Below are 13738 nucleotides of genomic sequence, written 5' to 3'. Positions count from 1 at the left end.
ATAAAATTATTTGATGTGAATAGCGATATTTTTTGTATGAACATTTCACATATTTTGAAAGAAAAAAGAAAAAAAAAAAGAATTGATATCATTAATGAAGGAGTATTTAATTAAATATTCAAGTTATTAACACTTCATACAAAAGAAATAGTATATGTTGATATTTGTTTGTAATTTTATATGACTGAGAAGATAAATAACAAAGGTATACACATATATCTCTTTTTACTTACATTACAATAATGGATCTGCAGCTTTTTTCAATTCACATTAATTTATGAAAAAAAAAACAAAATAAAAAAAGAAAAATAAATATTACATATATTCAATGTAATGCCATTTCACTCACTCAGTCAACTTTTATAATACTAACATAAGTCTAATGTGAGGAAAAATAATAGAACATTGATAAAAAAAGAAACAAAAAGAAGACAATTATGCTAATGTGTATATAATACAAATAAATAAGATTTATAAAAATGAGCTCGGTGCAAAATGTAATTACCTCTGTAACACTTATTTAACCATTTGACTGTGAACAGCACCTATAACTCCCAATGCAAAATGTCTGTAACGGACAAATTACTATTGCCACGTTTTGTTTCTAAGCTATCCATAGTCAAAGAATTAATGCTACTGTTATTCATTTTTTGATTCCTCTTTTATTTCCCCTACATGTAAGAAATAATACGTAACTGTATACTATATGCATTTTTAACAAAATAATCAATCTGATTACCTATAAGTTTATGATAGTTATTTATCTATATACATGATAAATATTATTATATCTTATTATTATTAGCTAGCGTTAGGAACTCGAAGCTTATTGTTGCAAATATTAAATCCCACCAATGTTCCCGTCTCTGCACAAAATGTTTCTTCTCTATTCGCGATTCTCCCCATTTTGTTGAGATCTATTCTAATATTGTATTATATTCCATATATATAAAATTATTGACCTTATATTGAATTGATCTTTTAAAAAAAAAAAAGACCTCTAATGGTGTAATTTTCATTTAAAATTGTATACTTTTCATGGTTCGAATTTTAAAAAACATAATAGGTGTTTTTCTGAAAATTTATATTATCATAAGTATGTACATCCTCAGTGTAAAAGCATAAATTTCTCAGTATGTTCAAAATATCATTGTACATTTTATGTATTTAAAAAAAATTGTCTAAAAGAACAATTTATGATATACAAACAATTTAAATTGTATTGTAAGATACACACACCACATCACATACACACACACACATACGCGCAAGTAATATATAAAGACATCTATTTAATAATATACAACTGAGACTTGTAATAGTCGAGTTAAAAATATTCTAAATATACAAACAGTAATATAATTACTATTTGTCTCTAAGAAGAGTGTACACTTTGTTCTCATTGAACATCATTGTTACGTAATGGCACATATGTATTTTGTACATTATTCATTTTTGAGTGATAGAATAATATATCAAATAAAAATCTAACTGATATGCTGCCAGTATAAAATAGAGAGGTATTCCCTCCTTTTTCTTTATTTAATATTTAGAAGTAATTTTTTTAACGACAATCAACTGTACCATACTTATTCACATTTTTTCACATGATTAAATAAAAATATTTTTTTTAAATATATAGAATTTAATCACAATACGATAAGGTATCTAAGTAAAAATGATATTTCGTCGCTTGGAAGAAGTATAATAAATAATTATATAGATTTGTGCATTAATAGTATACAAATTCTCTTTCTCTCTCTATAAATTCAAAAATTCTGTGAGTATGCTACTTTTAAACATATCTCTCAAAAACATGATTTATATATAATTCTTTGATATAATAAAAATAAGAAAAAAAAAAAATAAAAATCATATCAAGTTAACTAAGGGAGCAAAAATATATTATTAATGGAAGGGCATCATCTTAACACATATCTATTTTGCTCTTTGTAGGAGGTGCATTTAATCCACCGATATCGCCCGATTCAAGTTGTTTCAAAAGACGGAATAATGCAGCTGCTTCTCTAATGCGACTAAATTCAATACAAAATGCTTGCACCTCGATGAATAACTCTTGAACATTAATGATTTTATTCCTAATTAAAGATTGGAGAAATACACAAACTAAACGTACTAGGCGATTTTGCATGTAACGATCTTTTATAGTCTCGCAGGTGGATATACAATTGCTAATATATAAATGAACAAATTCGGTTGGCAAATCCACGGTGGTTGTCAACCTATTTACAACTTCCATAGAATGAAGGGACATTTCCATGTTTACCAAGACGCTAAAATATTCCGTTATTTGGCTAGATTGCATAAGTTTTAATAAAACTTCGATAGCAATTAATGGATTATTTTCAACTAAATCTGGCAACTTTCCAGGTGTAAGACCTATATGATAAACCAATTTAGGATCCCTATCTAATTCGTTAACTAAATGTTGTTGTTGTTGAAGTGTCAAGACGCTTTTAAAAGCTTTGCCCATTAATCTACGTGCCTCTGCTCCAGCACAATAAGAAACGCACATACTGTTATCGTATTCAATAGTGAATTCAGAAGGATCGGTCATATTATACCATGTTAATTCATTAATAGAATGAAATATAGGTGGAGCCAACCTTAAAAATTCAGGACTATAACTTTGAGCACATAATGGTGGGTCTCCGACAATAAGATTTTCTGCTACATTTCTCAACATTTTTTTATCAGATCCAGTTATCTTAGAATGATCCATATCTGGCAATATTATTGGATTGCCACATTTGCTTATGGAAGGAAGTTCAGAATGATATTCAGCAAGTTGCAACTGTAAGTTGGTTAAATCTATAGAAGGTGTCGATGCAAAATAGAGATCGTCAACAACTAATTGACGTGGTGTTTTCTTCATCACTTCTTTCTGATTATATCCTAGCAAATTAATAAGTAAATTTTTCTCGCATTCAGAAAGTACTGGTATGTGTCCTGAGAAGTTATTTAACAAAACACCATTATTACTATCTTCTTGAGATTTCAGCATTTGAACAAAAACTGTAGCAAAGGGTGTCGAAGCTAATGGCTCTCCTTTGTACAGATCGAACAACATTGTTAAGGCCATTATTCGTTGACCATGTTTTGATAACAAATCAACGTGCTGCAGTAAAAGAAGTAATGTCATTCCAACTTTAAAGCGATCTTCCTTGGAGAATATTTGATGAAGCTGATTGCAAAGATTTTCCAGGTTAGTGTCAATATTATCTTCATCAAGAATATCTAATAGTTTGGTTAGGTCCTTTGGTGCCAGTGCCATTGTGAACTTTTTTATATGATAAATTATAATAATAATAATGATTAATATTCTTCAATAATATACATTTGACCAGTGATTTCTCCAAAATTTTAAATATACATCGAATTATATATATATTTATATTTTCGTATCAGTTATAAAAATAAATTTCTCAATCTCCATTTTTAAAACACACTTTTTCAATTCAAAGTTACAATCACGAAACTATATACAAGGAGAACAAACGCAGTGTTATAAATGTGTCTACGTATATGCAGTATGAAAAGATGATTTTTATTACCACTAGAGAGCGCGTCGATTCGATGGGTCAGATTTTTCAAATATATATAGTTGTACCAACACAAAAAACAACACACATACACGTACTAAAATCTGAACTCCCGAACACCACCGCCGCCCTCGTGGAGAATTATCGTGTTTCCTCATTTTTAACAACACAAATTCTACGAGAACGCGTATCGCGTTCATTCTCCTTATATATAGGCTTCGTGGTTACAACGTTAACATTTACTTTCATGGAAATAATAACGAAGCTATATATATGAAAATAAGGAAATACCGGGTACGATAATTCTCCACAAGGGCGGCGGTGGTGTTCAGGAATTTAGATTTAAATACGTGTGATTTTATAAATAAACAAATGGAACAAATAGTTCTTTTTGATGTTTTTGTTTTAATCACGAAGCCTTAATTTGTTTACAAATGTGAATTTTAATTGAATTTTCTGTTTATGATGGTGAAATATTGTGTTGTGGTGGATTGCATCAACAATAAAGAAAAGAAAACAAAAAAAAATAAGTTGAAACTACAGAAAAATTCTTTTTTTACCGTACCCAAAGTAAGTGTAACTTCAAAACTTTAGTTTACTTAACAAAAAAGAAACAGTTAAATAATATTTTAACATATTTACAATTAATACCAATATTTTTACTGCAGATTTATTTTGGATTAAATCGTAAAAAATAAACATTTTGATTGCAGGAAACTCAAATTATAAGGCAATGGAGTGAAATATTGAGGCAAAATTTAGACTTCGATCCAAAATGTCGCCAATTTATCTGTGATGAACATTTTGATGAAAAATACATAATTAGAAAAGATATAATAACAATACCTGGTGAACAACCTTTTGTATCTGAAAGACAAAAAATTATCTTAAAGCGAGATGCTATTCCAACATTAGATAAAAAAACTTCAGCGAGTGAAAATATATGTGAAAGTATGGTAGTTGCTGCAAGTGAGGAATTTGTAGTTAAGGAGGTTTGTTTTTTAAACCAAATAATAATCTGTGATAAAAAAAAAATTAATAACTTTATTAATAAAAGTTAATAATTATATTTTTCTGTAGGAGCCAGTTGATTTAATGAGAGAAGATGGCATTATTGAACCAAATATTATTGAAGAAGTATGATTCAAAATTTTCTTTTCTAGTCAATTCTGTAAATTTGATATTGTAACAAAATTATTTATGCACTTCAAAATATTTATTTCTATAAGTTATCTCCTAATAACAGCTAAAGCTTTTAATCAAAATTGTATTTGTATCTTTAATAGGTGGAGTGCATAAATGCAGAATTATCAGAGTCACATACAGATTTTTCGATAGATGACCTCATTAAGAATTTAGAAACGCATAAATTACCAAAGAAATGGGGTTGGGTTGATGATCACCTCGATGCACCCGCAGTGATTCTGTGTCATTTGGATTATGAATCATATGATGTCAAATTACGTGTAAAAATCGATAAGGTTCTAAATGTAATTGTAAGTGCTTTCTTCTATTTTTTTTTTATTTTCTACAGATGTACGTTAACAGTATAATTTTTTAGGTAACAAACGTAAAAATTAGTAAATCAGTAAAAAGTGAATTTGTTATTTCTAGTATGAATAAATTGTGGGAATTTCTAAAAGAATTAGAGAGATCTCAAATGTGTAGTGGTAGTGGATTTGACTGTCCAAAGTATTTATTGCAAAATTAAGTTTTTCTTGTTGCGCTTTATATTTCAATTATAGTACTCATATTTTAATAGGTCTTCAGAAACATGCACAGTTTTTTTGAAAGCTGATGAAAAGTATAAAATACAAGCAGCAAAATATAGATGCAAAGCATGTAGACGACTGAGAAACAAATTACACAATCAATTATACCTACCAAAAATGGATGTTGATGAACATAATAGAAGATTAAAACTTAAACTTAATGCTGTGAAGAAAAAGTGTATTCGCCTTAGTAATAAGGTACGTTTATCTCTAATGTATAAAACTAACTGTTATCGTGAATCCAATAATTTCGTTTTGTTAAATAACTTTAATGTTTGAATTACAATATTACAACAATATTTACTATCATTGAGTATATGCTACTGATTGATTGTTTAGAATGAAACTCTGAAACAAATCATTAAAGAAAAAAGAAAAAAATGTGCTGATGCTAAACGAAACTGCGAAACTGTTATACAGAAAGAAATACTTGCTCTACCGCCAATTCAACAAGAAACCATCAGAGCATGCTTTGCTGCGACTAAATGAAACAATTGCAAACAAAGAAGATACAAATGAAGATAAATCTGTCATGTGAATAAGAATTAATATTACCGAAAATACATAATAATTAGTATAAAAAATAGCGATAAAAAGAAAGAAGAATTTTGTCAATAATTTAACGATTATGTAAAATATGTATAAATTATTTATGTAAAATAATAATTATAATGAATATTTATTTATATACTCTACAATATTTAAAATAAAATCACGATATATACAAACATCTGAGTTCATTTCTACAGTATTTCCTACTACTATTAACAATAATAATAATAATAATAATAATAATAATAATAATAATAAATTTTTGCTAAATATATTGTAATGTATAATTTTGTTCGAATGTGGACATCTTTAGGATGCACATCCCTCGTGATTAGACCCGGGCAATGGTATTTTACTTTCAATGTAATGTTTATCATATTTTATATGCTATACATTCCATTGCAAGTAAAATCCAGCTAAAGACCGCTTACCATAAATATTATAATGGTAATTAGTTTCTTTTATTTTCCTAATTAATATCATATTCTCATTCCTTTCATTGTTTTTCCCTAAATATTCCCTTCATATTATATTTCATATTATAATACTCGATATACTTTTTTGAAAACTCTAAAGATAAACATTCTTTCAGTTAGTCACGATAAAGTAGTCACGGTCGCGATAAAAAACTTGCTTATAGTTTTTAATTGTACAGTAAGTTAACTGTGTAGTATGTATTTAAAAAAATCGTATTCTTGTCAAATAGACTTGCCGCTACACAATGTAATATTTTTATACGATTATATTTAAAATTAATATCGATTTATCTAGTATATTAATATTTTTATATTATAATGGATAATAAGTAATGAGAGAAATAAAGAATATAGAAAAAAAGAAAGAAAGATGTTATGTTCTCAACGGCGTGTAATATGGGCGTCTCTAAATCGCACAATGACCAAGTGGTCATAATTACAAGAGCAACGTAGTCTCTTTAACAACTTCTCGCGTGCATTCTTCGATGTATTCATGTATTTATTTGTGCGTGTACGTGTGCGTGCACGCATGTGAGGGTGCGGGTGAATTAAGAACGAATGAGAAGGGATCTCATCTCTTCATCATGAAAGGAAGATCCAGTTTGTATTGAAAAGTCTAAGAGATCGCATGCAAGATAACATCGATTATTATACAAGTGCAATTTGGTTCTTCTTTTATTATTATTATTATTATTATTATTATTATTATTATTATTATTATTATTATTATTCTTCATTCATTTTCGATATCATTTCGATCGAGAATGATACCAGTTTCTTGGATTATTTGCTTTCTTGCTATAGGTGAGTTTAAAAGATAAAATTATTTGTTTTTTAATAAAATAAGGGTGCGTTATTATGTATATATATATAAATGATTGTTCATTATTAATACCATTCGTTTAATCTGGTGTTTTATTATTAGGAGTTAACGCGGCAATGAATCAAGGTCTCGCGAACCACCCGACGGTTGTAAAGGTCTTCAGAAACCACACGGTTTTGCTACCCTGCTATGTGCAAGATCTTGGTAAGTAATAAGCGTGAAATTGCTCGTTGTAATTCTAACACAAGCCCGCATATCCGCGTAGAAAACTACTCAATTGATTTTATTCATAAACTTGCAAATAATACCAAAAATACACCAAAGAATTGTTCATTTATACTAAACTTACAATTAGAGAAATAATTAAAAAAACAACAAATGATATATACTCTCTTCTCTTGTTAGAAAATAAATATTTAAATTACCATATACGTTAATATTATTTTTGAATAATATTAGAAGATAATTGCAAATTCAATAGCATATTAATTATAAAAACAAACGTAAAAATATTGAAGGGGTGCCAACCAGAGTAAAATGGTGGGGAAATGGGATTCCCTTGGCTGACAGCGATGATCCCCATCTGATAACACCCGAAAAAATTCGACTATGGTCTAACAAAAGCTTAGAGATTTCTAACGTTCAACCAGGAGATATGGGAGAATACGTGTGCCAGGCGTCTCGACCAACTCCTTGGGGATATGTTACGCGCGTCTACGATATCCAAGTTATGTGTGAGTACCAACCATAATACTGTCATAAATAAATATACCTTCCTACCTATCCTTTCAAATAATCTTACATTATATAAGCTTACTCCTAAATTATTTTCAATATCAATTTGATTCTCATCATTTATACACTTGCTAAATTTACCTACTTATAATCAAATTTATTCCATTCATATATTTAAACAAACAGCATTTTATTAGAATATTTGTTTTTTCTTATATCATTCGGTAATAGAAACGCAGGCGAAACGATCGATTTAAGTAAAAGAACATTTTTTTTTCTATAGAAAATTTGATTTTACAATAAAAACCACAGCGTTTAGATTAGGAGAATTTTTGATAACTTCTTATGTGCGTACATAAGTACACACACTAGTTTTTTTTTATTTAATTTTACTTAACCAATTAATTATTGTCTCACCTCGTAAACCCTTGAGACTACCCCTATTGAGAAATGAATTAAATATATATGAAATAATTCAATGATTCGGTTTGAAACGTTTTATTGATACTTCCAAGAATGATCCCGTATAGGAAGGAAAGATAACAAAAAGGTCCATCCTCTAGAGAAATTCTTTTTCTTCTATGTCTGACAATGAGTCGATATATCAAATAAATGCTTGATATTCGTAATCAAATATTAGAGAAGAACATGGAACAATCCTAAGTCTTACACACCTCGTTTTTTATATTAAACAAAATATTCATATACATATATGAATACATACATTTTTCGATTTCAACGAGTAGGCAAATACGATATGAGAATAGATAACATATGTATCTTTGTCACGCTCTAGAAACTTCGGGTGCCTGGCACTGCTTATATTCCCTAACCAGTTCCTTTCGTATATACTTCCAGATCCAGCGAGTATTCGCACAATACCGGAATCCGGTGTACTGGAAGTCAATTTAAAAGAGGAAGTCAACATGGAGTGTGTCCCAAACGGTGTCCCCACGCCAGTCATCTCTTGGTGGGCCAAGGTAATAATAGAAAAACAAATAGAAAAAATTCCTTTTCTCGACAACTTTGCAATTATTTACAGGACGGTGAGATACCATTGTTAACCAACAGACCACAATTAAGATTTTACGTGGATCATCGTAATCGTTCAGGGCAATACACCTGCATCGCCAACAATGGTATCGGTGATCCAGCCTCGGCAACGATTGATCTTCGCGTAAAATGTGAGTCTTCCGAACAAAATTAAAAACAAATAATCAATCAAACGAGAATCCAAATAATTGCAAAACCCAATGAATTAAGTTATAACTAAACATTTTGGATCTCTAGAAGAATACAGTCAATCAAATTACAATCATTTCAAAAGCCCCTGGCCGCACTATTTTGTCCTTAAAAAAAGGGAAAAAGAAAAATTACGGTATGGTAGGTAGGGTAGAGGAAAGAATAAAGGATATTACGAGATGTACGGAGCGATATTGTGCATGCATTTCTCTATTATCTATTTCCTTTTCTAGTTTTTTATCTAATTTTACTAATTTCTATTCCCTAACTCCACCTTTTATATCCCTTTAGGTATTTATCCTTAAGAAGATTCGAGGCTACTTTATAATGAAATATTCTAACTCGTATTCAGATGCAATCGTGTCAAATTGTATTCGACGATTACGAGTGCGTCGTAAAACGATTATAATTAAATTAGCAAATTGCTGAGTGAGCGCGTTTATCCTTCTTAGTATTCCAATCGTATATACAAGCGTACGTACATTTATACATTAAGTACAAACCAATTGCTCTCATGACGGATAACATTTAATATCGTTATGCAAATGTGAATAATTATTTACATGTCCTGATCAAAAGAAGATCCCAACTTTATCGACCTAATCTTATTATTTAATCATAAATATTTCATTCTAATCAAACGATACGGCGCGCGTATATTATTATATACGTAACCAATATGGAGAACTGTATGCGTATTTGCAGATAAGCCTGAAATTATTGTACAGAAGCCATGGGTTCATGCGTCCCCTGGAATTCGTACCCAATTGGATTGCAATGTTATTGCTTGGCCCGATCCTGAAGTAAGTTGGAAAATCATTTTTCTTCCTAAGATTTATCCTTTCTTTTTTCTTTTTTCTGTCGTTGAAATATCAAAGTACATGTGAAATTAATCAGAATGACAATAACATATACAATTGAAATAATTTTACAGGTTGAATGGTTCTTCACGAACACAACGGTACCCTATTCAACGAGAATACTGAAGCATAGTACAGGACATAATCACAGTTTAGTGATAAGGAACGTGATAACGAAAGATTACGGATTTTACTTATGCAGAGCATGGAATTCCTTGGGAATAACTGAGGCAGTTATCCAATTGTCGGGAGCCGCGAATCCTGCGGTTTTCAAAGAAGTTAAGAGTATATCAAAAACTGCATACAATTTTATTTGGGAAGTCGATTGTTATACTCCTATCGTTGAGTATCGATTCTCATTTCGACGATACAGAGTAAGTATTATTTATATACAGGGTGTGTCTCCGAACACACTGAAGAGAGAAATGTAGTTTTATTAGATAATAGGAAGCTTTTATCATTTGCTATAATCGTCTGCAACCAACCACTATCTATCCAATTTATCTAATTGATATACACTTTATGAATATATAGAAATACATACGCGAAGATGAAGATTCTCATACGATTACGACATACAAGTGGCACAGACTTTACATACCGAGCGGAAGCAACGCTATTGGTCCTGTACATGCTCGATCCTTTAATCTAACAGGATTGGATGAAGCCACTCACTACGAAGCTTTCGTGGTTTCAAGAAATCGTTACGGTTTGAGTAGGGCATCTAAAATCATCAAATTTGCTACGGAAGGTGCTCGTAAGTTAAAAAGAAATGATATAATTCCTTAGAAATACAAATCTCAAAATGGAGAATTCTCATCTTTTGGATCTTTCCTTTCTACGTATGTTGTTTTTCTGCAGCTCCTGATGCTGAAGACTATTACAAAACTACCAAAGAAGTCCCAGAAGAAAAGATCAACACTGGTATACCGTTTATTACTAACATTATTTGAAAAAAGATATTAAAAATTATTCGTTTTTTTATCACACCAAATTGGAAAATAATTGATCTTTCTTTTGTTCCACCGTAGTCATACAAATGGCCTCGATCTCTCAAAAATCCAGCGTGGATAACAAAAATGGATGTACTTCTATGATGAAGAAAAACATTGCTCTTGTCGTATCTTTCTCCATGTTTTGTTCTATTATAAGGTTATTATAGGCTGTCCTCTTTCGATGGACAACTACTGAGACTTATCTTCCTATTATTTCTACAAAAATGAGAAAAGAGACGAAGAAAAAAGTTGACACTAATAGTACGAAGCGATAATTAAAAAAAGAACCATAACCATCTTCATCCTATATTAGGATAGATAACAATCACTTTTATAAATAAAAATAAATTAATATTATTTTATATCTACAAACTTACATAAAAATGTATTATTATTATTTCTTTGGAATTAAAAATAAAAGATTTTATTATTTAAATAATAAATCAAATTTATAAAGAAAACTGTGTTACGACCACATACTCGTGTGATATTGGTAAATTATCATGGAATAAGTTCCACGAAAGAATACAGAGGTACACAAAAGAATACAGTATTCTTTGATAATATATATAATATAGTTACATTGTAATAGAATTTTAAATAATTATATTTAATTTTTAATATATTAACATGTGTGTGCCTTCAGAAATGCATTTATATATATATATTTTAAAATGAAGCAATTTAAGACACTCAAATAAAAAAGAATCCAGAAGGTTTGTTGTTAAATCCAACGATGATCACCTGTAACAAAAAGCAAACTATATTAGTCATACAGTCAAGTGATACAATAGCCTAACATATAAGTGGTCCAATTCACAGATGCACTTTTCATTTGAATTCCTTATTTATTTTTTATCAAATCTCTAATTACCGTTGCAATAAAATTAAATTTAAACGCGTGATTTTACATTTATATAAAATAAATAAAAATAAAGAAATATAGGAAAAATTAGAATACTAAATTACTAAAAAAAAATAATATCTATTAATTATTATGAAATACTTTTAAACTGCATTATTATTAGAAAAAAAAAAATTGCAAATTTAATAAAATACGATCAAAATGAAAAATTTTAAAGACGAAACAAGAAAAGAAAAATTACTATAATATTTACCAAACGTTATTTAAGCTTCAAAATTTAATAATACAGAAATCTTAATATTTCTGACTCTAAATAAACACATATGCATCTTTTGGACGATATGGCACACAGATTTGATGTGCCAAGGAGATGGAATGGTCCATCATCTCCAATTACAACTAGAAATTAATGACGAGCAAGAAAGTAATACAATAAAATATAAAAAATAACTAAAGAGCTATTTTCGAAAAGTTCGAACTTGCTGTTGAACTTTTGAAAATAACTCAGTAGCCTCAATAGTAGTTGCCCTCTTCAGCCACAATTAAGTGGGGGCCTCTTCGGCAATTAGCCTCTTCGGCATTTAGCCTCTTCTTTCTTCACTCCTGAAAACTGCAATTGGACATTTTCCACGTACAAGCAAGATAAGACCTCTTATTCTTTTTTTGCAAATAAACTCATATTTCGTTAATACTCAAATTCTCAATTAATAAAAAATTAATTTACATTTTCCGTTAATTATACTAAAACTCGTAAACCATCAATGAATTTAGAGTTCATTGACCATACACGTATACACGAGCACAATTAATTAAATGTCCAAGCAGATAATTATAGTCGATGACCTAAAAACACGTCGCACTTTTCATGTCAAGCAATAAAATGAAATTGAAATAAATAATGCAATAAATGTAAGGCATTTTTTTGCAATATTTTCATTTCATTCATTCTTTACATTGAATTATATATTAAATATTTTTAATTATAAGAGAAAATCGCGATTGTGCAAAGTGTTAGTTACAAAACTTAAAACTAAGTATCAAATTCATCAAAGAATTTGCGAATTTGTTCGACTCTATCTCGTTCGAGATAGAATCGAAATAGAAATGAATCTTACAAATCGTTGCAAATCCCTTTGAATCATGATACATAATGAAGATTACAGAAGAGTCACAAAATAAATTTACAAAGCAAACATATTAGAATAAATACAAAAAAAAAATTTTTGTAACAGTTCTGTATAAACCAGGAGGCGAAATTTCCACTCCGGAGTGGAAGCAAACCTCGTGCCTTTCCTGGATCCTACCTACTTAAAATTAAAGTTTTCACATTCGCTCAAAGAAATATGCTACCTGCCTGCCAATTACCCGTATTTAAAAAGTGCAAACATACATGCGTACCCACCCTCTCACTCCACGATTCTCTCACATACCACCAGGGTGCAAAAGCCTAAACTAGAGAGCATGCCCCGGGGCACCTCCGACACCCTAGTTCAAACACGTGTTTTCTAAACTTATGGGAGTACGTACCAATGCTGTAATCGACTGCCAAGGCTAGTGGTTATTGCAATAATGACTAAAGCACAAATACTGGTACATACTAGTATATATGCATACCAGTAATATACGAGTATATCAAAGTTTCTGCAAATAAATGCAGTAACTCTACTATGCAAAACGATTATCAAAAAAGAAAATTAGAAATATTTAATAGAAATATAAAAATAAAGAAACACACACGCGTGTATTTTTCATATCACACGTGATATGTAGAAGTAGTGCTCTCAGTATTAAATGATGTATTATCTAAAAAATATCGCGAAACGATGTACAGAACACACTACCTAATACGCACACA

General features: G+C 29.7%; 3 protein-coding genes across 3 annotated transcripts; 2 read left to right on the top strand and 1 right to left on the bottom strand.

Moving 5' to 3' along the window:
* Positions 1-1758: 1758 nt before the first annotated feature.
* On the bottom strand, positions 1759-3377 carry LOC122515735 (CCR4-NOT transcription complex subunit 11). The gene has a single exon (XM_043633148.1). The coding sequence runs from the start codon at positions 3293-3295 to the stop codon at positions 1928-1930; it is 1368 nt and encodes a 455-aa protein (XP_043489083.1). The 5' UTR covers positions 3296-3377; the 3' UTR covers positions 1759-1927.
* A 454-nt stretch (positions 3378-3831) lies between these two features.
* On the top strand, positions 3832-5840 carry LOC122515662. Its single transcript, XM_043633058.1, has 7 exons — positions 3832-4133; positions 4277-4555; positions 4644-4700; positions 4850-5059; positions 5125-5255; positions 5326-5533; positions 5675-5840. The coding sequence occupies exons 1-7, from the start codon at positions 4026-4028 to the stop codon at positions 5822-5824; spliced, it is 1143 nt and encodes a 380-aa protein (XP_043488993.1). The 5' UTR covers positions 3832-4025; the 3' UTR covers positions 5825-5840.
* Positions 5841-6960: 1120 nt separating this feature from the next.
* Positions 6961-11243, top strand: LOC122515796 (limbic system-associated membrane protein-like). Its single transcript, XM_043633253.1, has 10 exons — positions 6961-7167; positions 7289-7390; positions 7705-7920; positions 8780-8901; positions 8964-9105; positions 9869-9966; positions 10098-10397; positions 10558-10780; positions 10885-10947; positions 11055-11243. The coding sequence occupies exons 1-10, from the start codon at positions 7128-7130 to the stop codon at positions 11183-11185; spliced, it is 1437 nt and encodes a 478-aa protein (XP_043489188.1). The 5' UTR covers positions 6961-7127; the 3' UTR covers positions 11186-11243.
* Positions 11244-13738: the final 2495 nt, after the last annotated feature.

This window comes from Polistes fuscatus, unplaced genomic scaffold (assembly GCF_010416935.1).
Source record: "Polistes fuscatus isolate 324 unplaced genomic scaffold, CU_Pfus_HIC Scaffold19, whole genome shotgun sequence".
In the NCBI taxonomy this organism is placed as follows: Eukaryota; Metazoa; Arthropoda; class Insecta; order Hymenoptera; family Vespidae; genus Polistes; species Polistes fuscatus.
The sequence above is the reverse complement of the archived record's forward strand: the minus strand, read 5'-3'. Positions and strand labels throughout refer to the sequence as shown.